The following is an 18381-nucleotide window of genomic DNA, read 5'->3' as shown; positions in this document are numbered from 1 at the left end:
TTGTATTTCTGTAGGCAGCCATCCCTCTTCAAAGAGCCAACAAAGAGGACCCAGACAAGGCTGCCTGGCAAGTACAAAAAGAGGCAGTTGCAATAGTTAGGAGTATCTCCTATCTACTAACTCTGCAGTGAATGGCATGACATACCAGAAGACACAGTTGTGCTCTGACAACTTCAGCAGTACTGCAGGAAGACAGCTACTGAATATCCTTCAAGAATGTACATCCTGCTTGTGGAGAGCAATCAGAATGTGCCAACAGTGACCTTGTGTCACACAGCCTAAATTCCCACTAGACCATTTCTTAGTTACCAGTTTGCACCTAAGGAGCTTGTACAGCCACACACTATGGTTCTAATTCACAAGTCTAAAATCTTTCTGTATCATATACCTAGTGCTGCCTCCTGGGATTATTTAATTCTTCAGGAAAAGACTTCAAAAGGAGAAGCTAACTGAAGGGGAATTTAGTTTGCATGACTCTCAGTAAAAATGTCTGATTATCAGAAAAGAAGAATCTCAACTGTTTGTTCGTAAGTGTGACTGCAAGAAAAACACCGATTCTCACACAGCTGCTACTTCAGCATGGTAGAAAGGGAACTTCAGAAAGCAAATTGTTGTACTTATATGTCAGCCATAGAAAAAAAAAAAAAAAGTGGTATTCCCACAAGTACTCTGTATTTAGAAAACACCTAATTAATTTTAATAATCCAATATATGCCATATATACAGAATCTCACATTTTCAAAAAAATCAGCATGGTGAGTGTGTACCTCAGTCCAATAAAACATCTGAATACAGAGATATCAGATGAACTCAAACACTTAAGTGTTCAGAAAGAACATGTGTTACACGACTGTCAATGAAAAGAAAATCTTTATAACATACTAAAGAAAATTTTAGAATTACTTAAACCTGTCCCTGGAACTCCCTTGGAGAACTACAACACCATTCTTAGTGTTATCCTGGTAATCCCTAAAGCAGTACCACAGAACTGAAGTGTTAGATATACTTAAATTATGTAAACAATTGAAGTTCAAAGTCTCACCTGCACTTTTGCTCCATTTCATCTTTCAACTGCATTTCATTATGTAGCTGTTCTTCTAACTCATAGATCATCTTCTGCATATTTTCCAGCTTTAAATATATATTTGTACATGAAAGAACATGCATTAAATTTAGAAACTTTAAAAAAGTATTTCATAATATTCAGTTCTGCTTACACTGTATCACAGCTTACTTTCTTCTACCAAACTAAGACATTTTACCTTATTGAAATGTGATACATGTCCCTTCCTCCCTGCCCCCCCCCCCCCATTTAATTACAGAAGACAGTTTTTTTCATTTGTATGCACATGAAATTTTAGGTATCTTCAAAATTCACAGGGCTAAGCTGAATCAAATCCTCCTTGTTTTACATATTTTCCGTACCTGCCTAAAGATATTACTGCAAAAACGTAAGAAAGCACTTTAGTAAATCTGAAAATTTCTTCTAGCATGAACCACCACGTGTATTCTGGAATCTATCTTAAAGCTCCCAACAAATTCAGGAAGCAGAACCAGGCCAGTCAGTTACTGGCAATGAGGAGAAAGTGCTCTCACCATCTCTTTAGTTAGAGATCATTTTTACAGCTAGAACTGTACCAAGGTTTGAAAGATAGTAACAAACTTCAGATGTTAATACGGCACAATACTGCATGGCATGTACTGTTTGCCAGCAGGATAAACTCAGAAATTCGTTCCTTTCATATAGTCTCAAAACATCTACCACCTTCTATCTAATATCTAGGCATAATAATGCCATTCCAACATCAAAATCCTCATTTAACATGATGGTGTCAGCTTTGAAGGAGCTAATCAAGTCAACCTCATGTTGATTCATAATAAACCTTTCCACTGATATTGTAAAGATTTCAGCCTATTTAGTTTTTACACATTTCCCTCAACACTCCTGGAACTGCATAAAGAAGCACTAGATTCCTAATCTAGACTCTGTTCAAAGCAACATATTCAAGTGGTTCTGATGTTTTTCTTTCTTGTTTCCTGTTTTAACTCCAAAATCTCAAAGAAGTTCCAAAAATTAGACATTTCAGCACTTAACAGAGCAGCTCTGGAAAACAAATTATTGGTGTGACAGAACATAACACTATGTGGATCAGACAATGCTTGTAGTTAAAAACAAGGGATAGCTTCTAAACCTAAACTTTTAGGACAAAGGAAGGACCAGTACACAACGCATTTATCTCCTTGGTATGAACTGAGAAATAAAGCAAGAAGCAAGACTATTTAAAGGCTCTCACTGTAATAAGAAAGTACCACAGCAAATGCCCCAAAACAGAATATAACAAAGGTTCAATGTGATTGCTCTTCCATTTCCTTTTACTCATGTTATAGCCCTTCCAGACAGGGTGCACAGAGGAACTAAATGGGATAGATGAGAAACAGGTCTAAAAAAGACATCTGGCAACTGAGGCATTTCTGTACTGACTCCTACTAGCTTGGACTGCTATCGCATCCTCTTGTGTCTCTCTGTCTCTGCATGTTCTCACATCAGGCTGTACCCCAGGGGACTCATCTGAGCTCGCTGAGCAGTCTAATTATATCAGTAGAGACAACAGGCTTCCGGACTAAGTTCTGCACAATCTGCTATCAATAGACTAAAGAATACCTCAAGAAAATCCTGAGTTACAATTAACTCAGTATAAAAGCACGCCTTTAACTTTTAGTTTGCTCTTGGTTTCCATTTTGAGTAGGAAGCAGGGGAGGAAAGGTCAACAGAAAAGCCTGCAACAGAGAAATAAAGAAAAATCCCTCTGGAACTGTCAGACTTTTTTTTTTCTTACTCACTACAGCATAGTGAGTCTCGTTCTGTACTCTGAGCAATGAAGAAAACCTAAGATCCAGTGAAAAATAATCTGTTAATCTCCTTCTTCTTAAAATCTAAACTGTTTACAGGCGATTATGGCAGCACTAAACCAAACTAAGCAATCAGGTCTTCAAAGAGGTTTGATATTCAGTAAAAGGACATTGAATTCTATCTTTGCACAACATCATGGCCTAATTCTGTTAAGTTTTACACACTTGCAAAACAACTAATTTCTTGGAAATTTGGGGAACTCATGTCTTTCCCCAAAAACATTCAAAACGCAGACATCAAAATGCAAGAGACACCAGGAAACATCTTGTGTTTTATTTCCGGAACAAATTAATTTTCTAACCATGTGTCAACATTACCATTTTCATTGCAGCATGTAATGAAAGAAAAACAGCTGAGAAAGAACTGTGGGGGAAAAATACCTTGTAATAAAGACTTAACATTGATTTAAACCTTCCTCTATCACTCAAATGCTTCCAGACCTTCACCTCCCAATAGTGCTAAAATCAAAAGACATTCCAGTATGTCTGACAATATGGACAGGACTACTGAGGATTCTTTAACTACACACTGAGTAGTATTCCACTGAGCATGCCAAATCCATTCAGTAACTCTCTTCAAAGCCAACCAAAAGGCAGCACACAGTTTTAAGTACTTTCAAATATTGGAAAGTCTGGCTTTGTTTTTAAATTTTACTGTATCAACAGTCAATTGCTTATAAGGAAAAGAAAGTATATAAAATAAATCAATATATGTAAAAAATCAACACATTTCAATGATTAAATTCAGTTGCCCAATAAAGGATATAACCAGTTCCCCTGCCCTGCACAAATTTTCTCTGGATAGTGCCATGTGTTATTAAACCTTTTTATTGCTAGTTTAAGAGAAAAGGGAACACAGATTAGTATATTTTCTACTCTCAACAGAAAACAGAACAAAATACTAACACAGTAAATCATAGTCAAGGCCAAGATTTCTTTTAGAGTTAATTATCAATTTTTGACCATGTTTTCTTCTGGAAAGAATGTGATTTGTAAAATATCAAATAATTTTCAGGGAATAGCTTGATTTACATCAGAATTTATATAAAATCCAAGCACTCAACCAAGCCTCAAACACCTTAGCATACCTTCCTGGAAACCTCACTGCTAAGATTCTTGGGAAGAACTGCAAGATTCTTGGGAAGAACTGAGCATTTCTTGCTAGGTGAACTGCTCTAGAAATGCAGATCAGTGCCCCATCTCCCAACAGCTTGTGGGGAAGGCCTGTGAAGGAGCAGAATGCCCAAGCTTGGTACACTGTCTTCCACCTTCCACTGAGTCCACTGGAAGTCCAGACTCCATGGTTGCCGCAAATCTACCCAAGATCAGTAAGGAACTCTAAAAACCCTGCACAAGCACTTTGATATTTCTAAAGATAAAAACTGTGAATCCTATTCCACAAAAAGTTTTGGCTATTGCATTCAATTCAGGAAACCAATGTAATATTAAGAAGTGAAATTCTGCTTTTCCAATAACTTTATTAGGAAGGTCATACTAAAGAGCTAAAAATCATGCATTGATTTCATTGACTTTAAAACACTAAGATAATTTGAGACATTTCTAACTCAAACAGTTTATGCCTATATATGCAGTAGACTCTTTATTAGGACACAATATAGATGAAGACATACCACACTTTTGTCCACACTGGAGCCTGTTCTGTTGTCATTGGAATTTTCTGCAGGGACACCTAAATACCTGCAAAACATTTTTAAAAAGTTATATTTGAAGAGTTGTTTAAAGGCAAGATTATGAAAAAAAGGTTAAGATAATACAGACATCCTAAAATATAACTCCCAGATTTATTGCTCCAAAATGTGGATAATGAAATAACAATCTAATCAGATTTAAGCAAATTTAATTGAAAAATTCAATTTATTGAAAGGTTAAAGTACAAGCTGCAATAGAAGGCCTCCACAAAAAAAAAAAAGGATTTCTGCCAAATACAATACAACCACTTTTCTTTTTTTTTTTAATAACCATTAAAAAAAACCCTTTGCTTTCCTTAGTTACAACACTCTCATTGGCTTCCATCCCATAAATATTTACTCAGGCACTTAAGCAGCAAGTAGAAGTAATGAAGCAAAGTCTGCAGAGATTGTGTAACTTTCAACAAAGTTACTAAGAGTTCCACACACAAAAAGTTTGCCCTGAAGCCAGTGTTCTTATTTTACGTAAATGTTTTCTAAAAATACCATAAATTTCTAGTTGTGATGATTCTGGAGAGTCAGGTAAATAAATACAAATTACTGTTTTCAAATTCCTTTGGTATTTGATGTGATATTCTTGGCCTGATAACTGATCTAAAGAGACATAAAGCATCTATTAAGTGCATCAGATTACGTGAGAAATAACTCCAACACATGAACTGAGAAAGATGGGACACATCCTTTTTGTTTCACATGGATATTTCCAGATATAAAAAACCTCTCCAAAGGATCAAGGACAGTAAAATCAAAGGCATCTCCAAACCATGGTCAAATTAAGCATCAATCCAGATTTCAGACAATCACATGACAAAGTGGATATGAAACCGTTTCTTATGGAAACAAGCTTGCTGTTTGGAGTACAAGAAGCCACCATATCTTACACACCAGGTTGTTGAGCAGTTAGAATGTGATATTGAGACAGGCCCAGCACCAGCTCCATCAAATCTGGAAGAGAACTCACAAGCCAGATAGGGCTACAAAGTGTTCTCAGCTGCTATACCAAAATCTGTGTTAACATGTCTAGATACAGACTTTTCTTTTAATGCTTTAACTATTTTCAGTACAAAAAGAAAACAAAAGTTAGGATTACAGGCTTAGCAAGCATGAATAGTCATTTCAGATTTTTCAAGACAATCACACCAGCAGAATATTGCAGGACAAAACTCAGTTCTAGGCCAGCATCACAGTTCTAATAAGCCGACAAAGTTACAATAGTAGCAGAGAGCAGCAGAACTCTTCAATGACAGCAAGAACACAGCCACTTAGCTCTCTAAATTCCTGATACTGTCCCCAAAAAAGAAAGATAGGGAAAGAAGAAATTCTGTAATTAGCCTACTCCTAATATGCTACTTCTTGACAATATATTCCAAAATATTCCTGCAAGGCAAAAATGAAAACTTTTCAGTTACAGACTAAAGTGAGAACAATAGGTGAAACTCTTGAACTGCTGAACTTACCCAAAGTGTACAAAAAGCCTGCAAGTCCTTCTACACCTTACCATGGCAAAAGGTAACAACAAATCCAACTCTTTGCAGAGATGGAAAGAATTTCACCACAGGCTTGGAAAAGTGTTTCCTCTTCTACGCAAGGACGAAAACCAGATTTATTTCCTTTAAGATTTTCCTATCCAGAAATGCTATTAAAACTAACAAGTCTCTATCTGACAGGTCTACTAGAAGTTTTAGCCCATTTCAAGCCTGACACCACAATTAAAAACAGCTTTCCAAGTATTAAGAAGTTATTCAGATTTTTGAATGTAGATGTAGCTATCCATAGGATCTACAATAATAATGACTGTTGAAAGCATGAATTAATACAGCTTTAACTGATGTAATTTAAAAGTCTTTTAAGCAATACTGAAAGCTGTGAAGCATCAAGATCTCATTCAGTCCGTGGACGTGTACTTAAAAAAAAGAAAAATTATGAAGCAGAAAGCATGCAAGTAGGAAATTATTTCTAGTAAGTCAAGGTTTAATTTACCACACACTAAAACACTGATGTAAAGTATGGAAACTTCAGCTCAGGGACAGTAATATGCAGTAAAACAAATGGACTTTCAAACCCTGATTCATGACTCTACACACAATTCAGTGCTCAGCAGGCAGCTCTGCCTGGTAGTGGCAACAGTGGATTTTCTTGTTCAGCTTCTGCAGCATCATTATAAAATCTTCTCAATGTAGAATAGGACACTCAACAACACAATGTGATATTTTAAGGTAATGATGTCTAGCAGTACTGGTTATCATAGTTAAAGTATTAAAAGAGTGTAATTTTTAGTATTCTGAATGATTAGTAAGTATCTGAATAGACTTAAACCTAAATATTGGTTGGTAAGAGTCAGGAACAGTGCCAACAAAGAATACACCATTAATTTGCTTACTGCACACATACCGACGGTTGCTGTAGTACGTAAATCCTACAAAAGGAAGCTGGTTGCCCACAAATGCTTTTGGTATGGGAAATGTTTCTTCCTCTCCTTTGTCTTCTTCCAGATCATCAAAATTACTAGTGTCAATGTCACTACTTAAGTCAGGCACAACTGGTGCTACAGCTACAAAAAAATGCAAAATAGTATGATAATAATCAGTATCCCACTCAAGTCACTAAGAAAATTTTGCTTGTTACAGAGTAAATAAAACTTTAAACTCCTTTAAGCAAAATACACCAGTCCTTTGCTAACATGATACATAGGTAAGCCAGACCACCATTTCTGAGAAAAGCACTATACTTACTGTCTCTGAGTGTTTCCCACGCCCATTGATCATTTTTGAAGAAAAGGTGACGTTTAATTTCTTCTACACCATTTCGTCCTAGCCTCACTTCCCTGTTAAAGAGTGTTTTGGTTAAACACATGAGATTCCATAAATTATTCTGAAGGAAAGACTCATTTTAAAGCATAATCTAACAACAAAGACAATAATTCAAATGTTATCATAAGAAGATCTCTATATGAGCACAGCAGCTACATTTCAGAACACAGTCTGGTTTTAACTTTGTCTATAAGAAGCTCTGCTGTTTCTGTTTCCACCGTCATGGACAGCTCAGGCAATTGCCAAGTTTTTACACCGCACTCATGCCCAGGCTCTAAGAATGTCACTTCTGAGCAGTTTAAAAATGCACACAAAACAAATACTATTTTTTTCCAAAATGACAAGAAATACTCTTAAAAAAGGCTTATTTTCATTATGATTAAAATATAAACCTTACCTATCAGTTAAAAAGGCACAAATGAGGTTTTTTGCCTCTTTAGAAATGTCACTGTCATCAGGGAAAGTAAGGGAGTTCTTATGGTTCATAATCTTACTGTACGTTCCAACCAAAGAATCAGCATAAAAAGGTGTATCACCTGAAAAAGCAGAACCACAAACATTAAAAAACAGATCAAAATTATTGTAGACTTGATTTGCAATATCTGAATTACATATGCAACAATGTATGCAACCAAGTGAACAACAGGCAAAGACAAACGTTTGAGAACTCTGCCAGAATTTTTCTAAAATGCACTCCGTAAATGCCAGGATCTGTAAACCACAGCTCATGCCAGAAGAGCAATAATGTTAAAAACAAGAGTGATTTTAACATGGGAGTCTAGTTAAGTAGTGCAGACAATTCTGATGATCCTACTACTCACCTACAAGCATCTCATACAAGAAGACTCCAACAGACCACCAGTCACATTCCCGCCCATAGTAACCATCCCCTCCCTGGGACTTCAATACTTCAGGAGAGATGTAGTCTGGTGTTCCCACAGCCGTGTCACATCGTACCATTCCTTCCTACAAAAGAGAGGAAAACAGCCAGGCCCAAATATAAGATCCAAAGTTGCCAGTAAGTTCCATGAGTTTATGCAGCCTAAGCAACATCAACAGATCCACATCAAATTTTGTCAACATTCTTTTAAAATTGGGTTTTTTAAGTATTTTTGAAGTCTAAGCTGCTAAAGCCAGAACAAAGGACTAGATCTGTCAAACACAATGGAAGTTGCTTTAAAAACCTCAGTTAGTATCCAAGAAGTAATCAGAATTGCATCTAAGGTCCTGCACACACCACACAGCCACTCATGCCAGTATAAATGTGTCATTTGCTGACAGATGTACTGTAAACAGTGAAAGCTCCTCTGTTAGCATAAATGGGTCAACATCAGAGATTTTGATAACAGGAACAGCTGAACTGTAAGTTTTTGGCCTTCAACACAAGATACTGAATGTTAGAAAGACTAAAGGTAGATAAGACTTTGAAAATCTATGTAGAGAGACTTCAAAACAGGTAATAGATGAGAAGAATGTTTGATGTTCCTCACACCCCCAAGAAATTGAGATCAGTCACACTGGAGCTGTCATCCAGAATGCTGAAGGTGTAACCACACACCCTTTTCCAGTGCCATTCAGGCACTTCTGAAATAATCCTATGCCATTCCTAGAAATGGATCAGTATAAAGGTTGCATAAAAATAGATCTCTAAGCAAATAAAATAAATATTAATGTAATGCTGCATATGAAGCAAATCCTAAATTAAACTCCTATGCTGAGCAATTTTTCTTCTAGAGAATAACCTTTCTCTTTCAAAAGACTAGAGGAACCAAGACTAGGCTCAAGACTACTAGGATTTTTACACATAGTCAGTGCTTGGTTTTCATTGGTGCCTTTTATTCAGCAGCTAAGTACAGTAACTTATTCAAATCTCCTGGAATATGATGAGATCATATTGTACATATGACACCAACTCTATAAAGTGCCACGTTTTTCAGATTTCCACAATATGTTTTCCTCAAATATATGCACAGGCTGACACAAACCAGTCAGTTTTGCGTAGGGAACAGCAGTGCTACACAGTACATGAATACTGCTGCAAAACATTTTTTAAAAATTACTTCAGAATACATTTTTAAAAAATAAATAATTCTACGACACCCGTTTCCTTCAGATTTGTCCTCAAGCTATGTTAGCAATGGCTAATAAGTAAAACTGGTATTCAACAACCGGCATGTCAGTTTTTATTCTTTTATTTCTGGCACACTACATAAAAATCATCTTATTTCTTTGCCCTAACTTTTCATACCAAAAGACAAAAAGAAATAACCCTGAGCAACTAGAGACAATCAAAGGCTTGACTTCAGAAAGTTTCTCTAAAAAACAGTACTTGAAGAACCATTTCTGCACTTTACATTGTCACTGAATAAGATGCACGAATCACAGAATGATCTGGGTTAGAAGGAACCTTCAAGATCATCTAGTTCCTTTCACTAGGCCATGAAGAACAATAAGGGAACAGAGTGGAACTTGACACTCTTCTCATCTTGCTTAAAACTTTCCAGCACTTTTTCTTTCCACTTTTAAATATGTTTTCCTTTCACAAACAGAAAAGTGAAATTACAAATATATGTTTACCTTGTTCATCTTCATACAAGTACCAAAATCTGCTAATTTTAAATGACCAGCTTTATCTAGCAGCATATTATCAGGCTTCACATCTCTGAAAGAAAAATACATATTTTAAAAAGTAAAAATGCAATTTAATAGATTTAACTTATGAAAACAATGGAAGTCAACTGCTTTTCAGATGCAACATTTCATGGGAAAACAGCAACATTAATGCACCACTATTGCCTCCACTTTTTTTTTTTTGCTTTTCGCGACCAACAGAGACTGCTGAACAGCAACATTTTTAAAAACTAGAACACATGTGAGAATACAGCCTTAAATCACCAAATTTAATAGATCTGGACATTAATCTTGAACCTCAAGTTCCTAAAAAACACTCACTGATTATTTCAAACAGGCATTGAAAACATAGGTTCTCTCCTGTACCGCCTCTATTTCAAGGGAACAACTGAATGTCATTTTCAAAATTCTATTATTGTGAACAAATATTTTCCCATGGCTGGAGAGAAGTATTAACTTATACCACTCACCAAATACTTCCACTACAGAAATTTTCATAAAGTAACTGGTAAAGTGCAGCACATTGATGTCATTGAACATACTGAAGCAGAATAGCAGTAAGAAACAATTACTAAGATAGCATAACAAAAATTTCAGGAGAAAGCACATTTTAGAGACCTCAAAGGCGAACTCTGGCCATAACTGTCAGATGAAACGTAGTGCAAATGTACCAGTAAATTCACAGAATCATTTTGGTTGGGAGGGATTTTTGTAAGACTCTCAGTCAGCCATCTGATCAAAGTATAGCTGCAAAGTCAGACTGAATTTCAAAGTTACATTAGGTTACTCAGGGTCAAATCCAGGCAAGTTTTCTTTTTTTGAGGATGAAGAATCCATACCCTTTCTCTTGCACTGCTTGACCTCCCTCATAGTGGGAAAAAAACAACTCCTGAAGAATAGCTAGATATTCCCCTGCTGCAATTTGTGTCATCCATTGCCTTTCATCTTTTCACCATGCAGCTTCTAGCCTGGTCTACCTTTTTTATAAACTCCTGCTGGACAGCTGGTGGCTAATGCTTGCTATCTTGCCTGAACACTGTTCATGCTGTGAACGGAGACAGTGCTGATCCTGGCATCAAACCTCTGGGTAACTGTTGGTAGCTGATGTTGCTGGACAGCACAATCTACTCACAAGGAGTATCTAGACAGTTCTACCCATTCAAACTGTGCCTTTCTAACCCAGCAATATCTACAACCTTGCTAAAGCCAAGACAAACATATTCTGCCTCATCAGTGAAGCCCACCATCTCAACACAGAAGGTAATTGGTTTGGGAAGGCATGTATTACCCTTCATAAATCCATGCAGGCTGCTCACAATCCCATCCACATGCTTGAAAATAGTTTCCTCACAATTTAATCCAACTGCCCTTATGCTGGCTAGCCTTCAGCTCCTCTCTCTCCTCCCAGCCCTTCCTGGGGCGAGACAGGTGTACCATTGTTTCCCTTCAGTCATCAGGAATCTCCTAATTCCCACACACCTTCCAAGGTGATAGAGAGCAGTATCATAAGGCTATTTGGCAGCTCCCTCACCACCCATGGCATGTCCCACCATGTGCCATGGACATGTGCATATCAGTTTGCACAACCGGGACTCAGTTTGATCTTCCTCTGCCAGAGCAATGCCTTCCTCCCCCAAGCTCTGCCACTGGGCACAGGACCTGAGAGGCCTGAAAGCAGACCTTTTCAGTGAAGGCTGGGCAAAGGCAGCAGCCTCAGCCATTCCCATGTCCTTTGTCACTCCGTCTCTGACCCATTAAGCAGTAGGCCCATATTTTCATAAGTCCCTTTTCATTCATCAGGCTTGAACAGATTAACTACAGGGGGAAACAAATTCCAAAAAATCTCCTGGTGTCAAAATAATCTAAATTTTCATGATAAAAACCTCTCTGCGCTGCTGGCATCTTCTAATGCCTGCTTTCTAAAGCTTGCAATACACACGGTTCATTCAGCTAGATAATTTACCCATTAGATGCAGCATAGCTACATAATCAATGACATTCTAGATGCTATTCAAGCAATGGATTAGTAGTTTATTTTGCTTTGTGTTCGCTTTTTTTTGCAAAAGCTTACATGCTAACACTGATCTTGTGACCAAATTACAAAATGAAAATGTATATACTATAGTGTATACTACACACTACCCAAATTCTTCCTGTATTTTCTATTGAAAAAAATTATTCTTCTGCTCCCAGTTAATATAACTAAAAGTTAGAAACAGATACAAGTTCAAATATCAAAAATAAAACTTCTCAGCCTATCCGAGAAATTACTACATTTCACTTTAGGGCAAGTATATAATATTAAACTAATCCAAGTCCCTTTGCTCTGCATCTCAATTTTCCATCTTGCCCCTCGCAAGAAAACATATGGCTGGGAGATTTTCCTCACATTGTTCACAGATTCTTGTTTAATGGGTCACTGAGGCTTCAAATGCCTAGCAGAGAATTAATTCCTAAGAGTGGATAGTACTGTGATGAGATTCCCTAAACAGCTTTTTCTAATCAAAAGAAAAGAATCATTCTGGGGCAAACATGCTCATGGCCATTTCTGTTCTTGTTATCTCTTGGTAAAAGTGGGACAATTTTATTGCTCCCCAAACTGAGGAACATCAGCCCACTGAAAACCTTTTCTTTGACTATATCACCTCAGACTTAGAGTTTCTGATGGCAACAACTTTTCAATCTGTAAGATGGAATATTTACGGAATAACAATAAAGAAGTAGTATCTTGAATTTTAAAACTGCCTAAGCGGAAGTAATTCTGGCAGCACCAGAAAATAAACAACCCTATGTAGTATCTTTTTTTTCTCACCTGTGTATGAAACCCATTGAGTGAATTGCATCTAATGCAAGTACAACTTCAGCAGTATAAAATCTTGCCCACTTCTCTGGAACATCGTAGTTACTCATTAAATTCACAAGGTCTCCACCGGGCATGTATTCCATCACCATGTAAAGGTAACGGTCATCTTGGAATGCATAAAATAGCTGCAAAAAAGCAAAACCAAAAAATAAGCCAGTTATGTTCCAGTTATCTTTAGTATTTTGCTTGTTGGCAAATCAAAGGCATTTCTGTGCAAGCTGATTTCCAAAGTAACAGAATTGCTACAATAACTGCAGCAACTCTGCATCATTCAGCAAACCTCCTAAAAATAAGTTAGCCTCTAGAACCAGATCCTCCAACCCTGTATATTACCCTGGAAGAAGTAGAGTTCTGGTTACAAATTATGATTAGTGAATTTGGTGCAATGAATTTTGAGATCACTTCAAAGAATGCTCATTACATTGGGATGTTAGTTGACTCATATGCAAAGATGAAATTACTCTGTTGCAAACATCTGCCTGATTTTACTTGTAAACAGTAAATGTTTATTTTTCTATTGTCAACATTTATTTATTATACAGAAAATGAGCCTAAACTTTGAACAATAAAAATATTTCCCTTAAAGTTGCCAGCCCTCTGTTCAAACTGAGTAATGCAAGCAGATTTTTCTTTACTTAAAACTGTATGAAATTCCTAAGTTTTATTCTGCACAATTACACCCAGACAGATAGTAAAGCAGTTACCCATTTGACTCGGGTAAATCTTGAATGAGTTTGTGTAATTCCAACCTAACAGAAGAATTTATATGCTTAAGGGTAAGAACAGTTTAAATTAACAAGATGACGTGCACCCACAATGCGCAATGATTGGTTCAGGCATGTACCTTAGAACTTCAAAGGCAGCAGCACCTCACAAAAAACTGTCAGTGAGAATATTGAAATGGGGAAAAATAACCAGAGCAGGTATAATTTGCAAAGATACGCACAGAAATTAGAATATACTGAAGCTCTGTCTTAGATACGTCTTTCTGGTATGCTGGATGATTTAAATCCACAGAGCTGATGTACCAAAATATATCTGGTAAAGAGTTTTAGTAATAAAGAGAAGAGTTTATCTTGTAAATGTGACAAAATACAGTTTGAAGCAAGTGTTATACCTGCTCTTTTATACAGCATTGCTTATCTTAGTCATGCATACCCTAGCAGACCAAAAAAACAAAAAAGAAACTTCGAAACGTGTAATTCCAGGTCATGCAGTATTGCAACCAAACTATTCTCTAATGCCCGTATTTTAAAAATAGTATCACTTTACCTGAACAACCCAAGGACTATTAGCAAAAGCCATAATATCCCTTTCTTCCCAGAAGAATGCAGAATCGGATCTTTTTATCATCTCAAATTTGCTAAGAAGTTTCATAGCATACACTCTCCTTGAGGATTTATGCCTTACCTGTGAAAACAAATGTGACATACAGAACATATAGGCTTGCCATATTAACACATGAAGAACATCACTGAAAACATTACTTTTCCTGTTTTACCATTTAACACATTTTATAAGACTCTTCACATTACTATAAAGGATTATATACTGTATATCAAAAAAATAATTACATCTGACAATGCATTACTTTTAAAATACTTGCTAGAACTTTTCAACATGGAAGTCCATAGGCACAGGAGTCACATAATCTGCATGTATGTGCCTTTAAAAGGACAAATATTGGCAGTGTTGTTAAATACTATAAAATTAAAACTATAAGCATTTTCCAGAGTTCACTAGCAGATGTCTATTCTTGTTGCTGTATTTCCAGTTTCTCCCACCAGCACTCGATTAAATAAAGCAGGATTAACAAGCCTGGCTGCTAACCTATCACAAACAACACACATCTCTCATCTGTAAGAACTATGTCCACAAAAATCTGGTGTAGTCCCTGAACTAGCAGAAACTCTTCTAGCCCTTAAGACTTCTTCAAGTGTCCATGTAAACAGTGGTAAAGGCTAATTTTCTTGATTATGAGGAATACACATTCCATTTTAAGAGAGTATATTACAATGCAAAACAAGTACTTGTGCACTCGGACAGGACTGAAATAGAACATTTTCAAAAACATTTCCATAAAAATGTAATGGAATAAAATTTCACCGAGCCAAAGGCTTTAATATTTGGGACTACATCTTCTGAACACAACATTGAGAAAGAGATGCATGAGCAAATACTACAGAATATGTTCAAATGTACAAATAGAAACTTAACTTACCAACTGAACCTCCCCAAATGCCCCTCTACCGATCACCTTCACCACTTCATAATCTTCAGCTTTCATGCGCAGATCTCTCATTTTATTTACTGTGTCTTTATCTACACAGAACAAAATTCACATTTCATATACAGTCAATTTAATTAAACCCATTTGTCTAACTTCAATTTTTCATAGTTTTTAGAAGAAGTGCTGCTCAAAGAACCTACATTGCCATTGAAAAATTCCCTGCAAGAATGCAGGACCTTATTCTCACAACCAGTTACCAAAACTTGATATAACCTAATGCAATGACTCCACTGTACAATCCTATTACAGGAGATATTAATTTAGAAATTTTGTTTAAAATAATTACCAAAGAAAAAAGCTATGCAAAAATATCATATCCCGCATGATCCTGCTTTCAAGCTGATCAGTATAAAAATATTATTTCTGAATAAATATGCAACGCAGCTGGGGAAGTGTATAAGAAAATAGATTACAGACACTTGAAAAAGTATTTTTTGAAAAAAGTTATGCTTTTCTGCACTTTCATGATTCCTAATACTCAAAAAAGTAGATTTTAATTTAAAACATGCAGTGGGAATCATTGCAATTATTTATACAAACCTGTCATTCTATAAACTAGAATAATTTACAAACTCCCAGTGGGCAGATATACTAATTCTAATTCCAAATTTGGTAAAAGATTAAAACAGTCTATTTTAATCCATGTGGGTCAACACTGGCATGAGACTACGTAGAAAAGCTTCATGCTCCAGTATTTCTAAAAGCCAGGAAGTTCTACTAAAACAGATATGCTTCTAATAAAAAAAATAATGCAACAGTATTTTATTTTCAAAAATAGTATTCTAGGCCTGAAAGCAAAGCTTAGAGAGAATTAAGGACAGGGGAAGAAAAAAGAGGAGAAATAAATAAGTTCATACACCAGAAAGTGACAAAGCAGCTGACAGAAAATTTTCATTAGATTTCCACCTACACAAGCCACAATCTAAAACAAAAGCTGCCTATCTACAATAAAAATTCAATAAGATTTTATTACCTTAAGAGGAACAAACATAGTTATGTTTGAATAAATACTCTGCAGCATTATTATCTAATGTAAAGCAACCATTTACAATGCAGCATAGCACAGACATTTATTCAGGTAAATTATAGCAAAATTCTAAATTCTGACAAATTCTTTCACATACGGATCAAAATATTCAGTAGTTCCAACAAATAATGCATTGCCTTATTTGCCCTGGTGACAACTGGCTTACAGAAGAGGAGCAAGACTTCACAGAACTAAAATGCAGCAATTTTGATGACAGCAATTTTTTAGCTGTTGTTAACTTCCTGCCTATTAATCTCACAACAGGAGGTTCACCTCTTCTGAATAAAAAAGCACAATATGAATCCTTTAAATGGTATTCAATCACAAGCCTTGCCTATCAACAAAGCAGAATTAAGGAAAACACAGCCTAAGATAAGGATTTTTAAATAACTGAAGTCAAGCTTGTGATCAGTTGCAAATTGAAATTTACTGCTTGAGATACGTACTAACGCTCGGTTATCTCCAGACAACATGTTATAGTAACAACAGTGCTGGAAGTTCGACCTCCATATTGTAAGATCTGTTAAACAAGGATTATCAGGCTGCAGTATCCTTCAACAGGCAGTTCCTTATCTCCCAGGACCAGTGGAGGACCTGCCCAGCTTACGCTGTATGAACAGCTGGGGTGGCTCCCATGGCAAAAAATCACCCTCTCCCAACTTGTCCTGAACTTTGGTTAGAACAAGGCTCAGATGCTGCCTTGAAATAAACTGAGTCACCACTGCAAAGCAGGGCTCTCAGATACCTCCAATACTCATTTCTTCATTCTTTTAATTCTGTATGGTAGAGAAACAGTAAGTTTCTATATTTGCAAAAGTCATGCTCACAATCTCAGCCGGTAGAGGCAGATTTTGAAGGCTCCACAAATACACAATGTAAATTAGGTAGAAGTAAAGAGGGGATAAGGAATGGTTCATAGGGCAATCAGTCTACAAAACAAAGGAAGCAAACTCCCATTTTACTTGCCATCTAGAAATTTATTTTAAATTTCTGCAATAATGTTGCAAACCAAGCATCTAATACTGCAAAAAGATATTTTAAAGTCTTCTAATAAAACAAAACAAACATGAAAATGTCTTTTTTATTTTCTTAATAGAAATTCAAGCCAAACTAGACTTCACAGCTCCCTCTAAGGCCACTACTCACATATCCACAGCTTGCTTTCATATTTCAGCAAACACTGCAAGTTAATGTTTCAAAGGCAATTTGAAGGGAACTGTGTTCTGTTCTCCATCAGAGATTACTTCAAGTCACATCTTACACAGTATATAATTAATACCTAAAAGATATTAATTATCAGGTTGTAAATGTAAAAGTTTTCTTTCACTCAGCCCCAATTGCAGAAGTGAAGCTTTTTGAGACTCACTAATGATTTCACTACTCATAAAAATTACATTCAAATTATCTGTTGCAATGAGTATTTCCTTTGCCTGATACAACTTCTCTTTTCTCCAAGAGTTTCACCACACCTTCTCAGTAAATAACTGAGTATACAAAATGTGCATGTAACTCAGCATATGGTATCAATACAGTTTGAACTGTGAAAAGTTAAACAGAACATTTGAGCTTAGGCTTTCGGTAACCAGCTCACATTCAAATGATCCGTCAAACAGATCTAGAGGACTCAAATATTCACACAATTGAAGATTAATGTAAAATAATCACCACAAAATTCACTATCACAGGTTACAGATGCACCCAATACACCATTTGAAAACACCGTGGAAACAAAAAAAAAATCTCAACATAAATTTCAAAGCAAAGACAAAAATTATTTGAATCAAATTACTTTATATTTACCACAAAAACATTTGTTATAGAATTCAATTGAATTACTTAAGCCTGTAAAAGTCTAACAGCATTAGCTTAATTTCAAGTCTTGCCCATTTAGTCTACAGGCAGAAGCAAATCTTCAATCAGCGAACATTTCTGCCACAGTCTTCAGAATTTGTCCGTTTGGCAGCCTTCAAAAAGTTTTGATTCACAAATGCCTTTTTGGGGTTTTCTTTGTGTTTTGATTTTTTTAATTATGAATATTATGGAACTATTATTTCTATTAAGAAATCAACTTTATTACTTTAAAATGTTATTATAGAGTATAATGTGCAGGAAATCTGGCAGTGGAAAAATACAGAGTAAAT

At 36.1% G+C, this 18381-nt stretch overlaps 1 protein-coding gene across 4 annotated transcripts in view; it reads right to left on the bottom strand.

The window, feature by feature from the left end:
- Positions 1–18381, bottom strand: part of ROCK1 (Rho associated coiled-coil containing protein kinase 1) — an 84114-nt gene that overhangs the window by 32470 nt on the left and 33263 nt on the right. For all 4 annotated transcript variants that reach the window (XR_010999383.1, XR_010999382.1, XM_068191087.1 and 1 more), the window contains exons 3-12: positions 15145–15245; positions 14196–14333; positions 12873–13048; positions 10007–10091; positions 8251–8395; positions 7827–7965; positions 7352–7443; positions 7011–7170; positions 4542–4608; positions 1043–1131 (exon numbers count right to left, since the gene is read on the bottom strand). Coding sequence is in view for 2 of the 4 variants with exons in the window: in XM_068191087.1 (XP_068047188.1) it covers positions 1043–1131; positions 4542–4608; positions 7011–7170; positions 7352–7443; positions 7827–7965; positions 8251–8395; positions 10007–10091; positions 12873–13048; positions 14196–14333; positions 15145–15245 (1192 nt within the window). In the remaining 2 variants the exon portion in view is untranslated. The remainder of the gene's footprint in view (positions 1–1042; positions 1132–4541; positions 4609–7010; positions 7171–7351; positions 7444–7826; positions 7966–8250; positions 8396–10006; positions 10092–12872; positions 13049–14195; positions 14334–15144; positions 15246–18381) is intronic.

Source organism: Anomalospiza imberbis, chromosome 1 (assembly GCF_031753505.1).
Source record: "Anomalospiza imberbis isolate Cuckoo-Finch-1a 21T00152 chromosome 1, ASM3175350v1, whole genome shotgun sequence".
NCBI lineage: Eukaryota > Metazoa > Chordata > Aves > Passeriformes > Viduidae > Anomalospiza > Anomalospiza imberbis.
The sequence above is the reverse complement of the archived record's forward strand: the minus strand, read 5'-3'. Positions and strand labels throughout refer to the sequence as shown.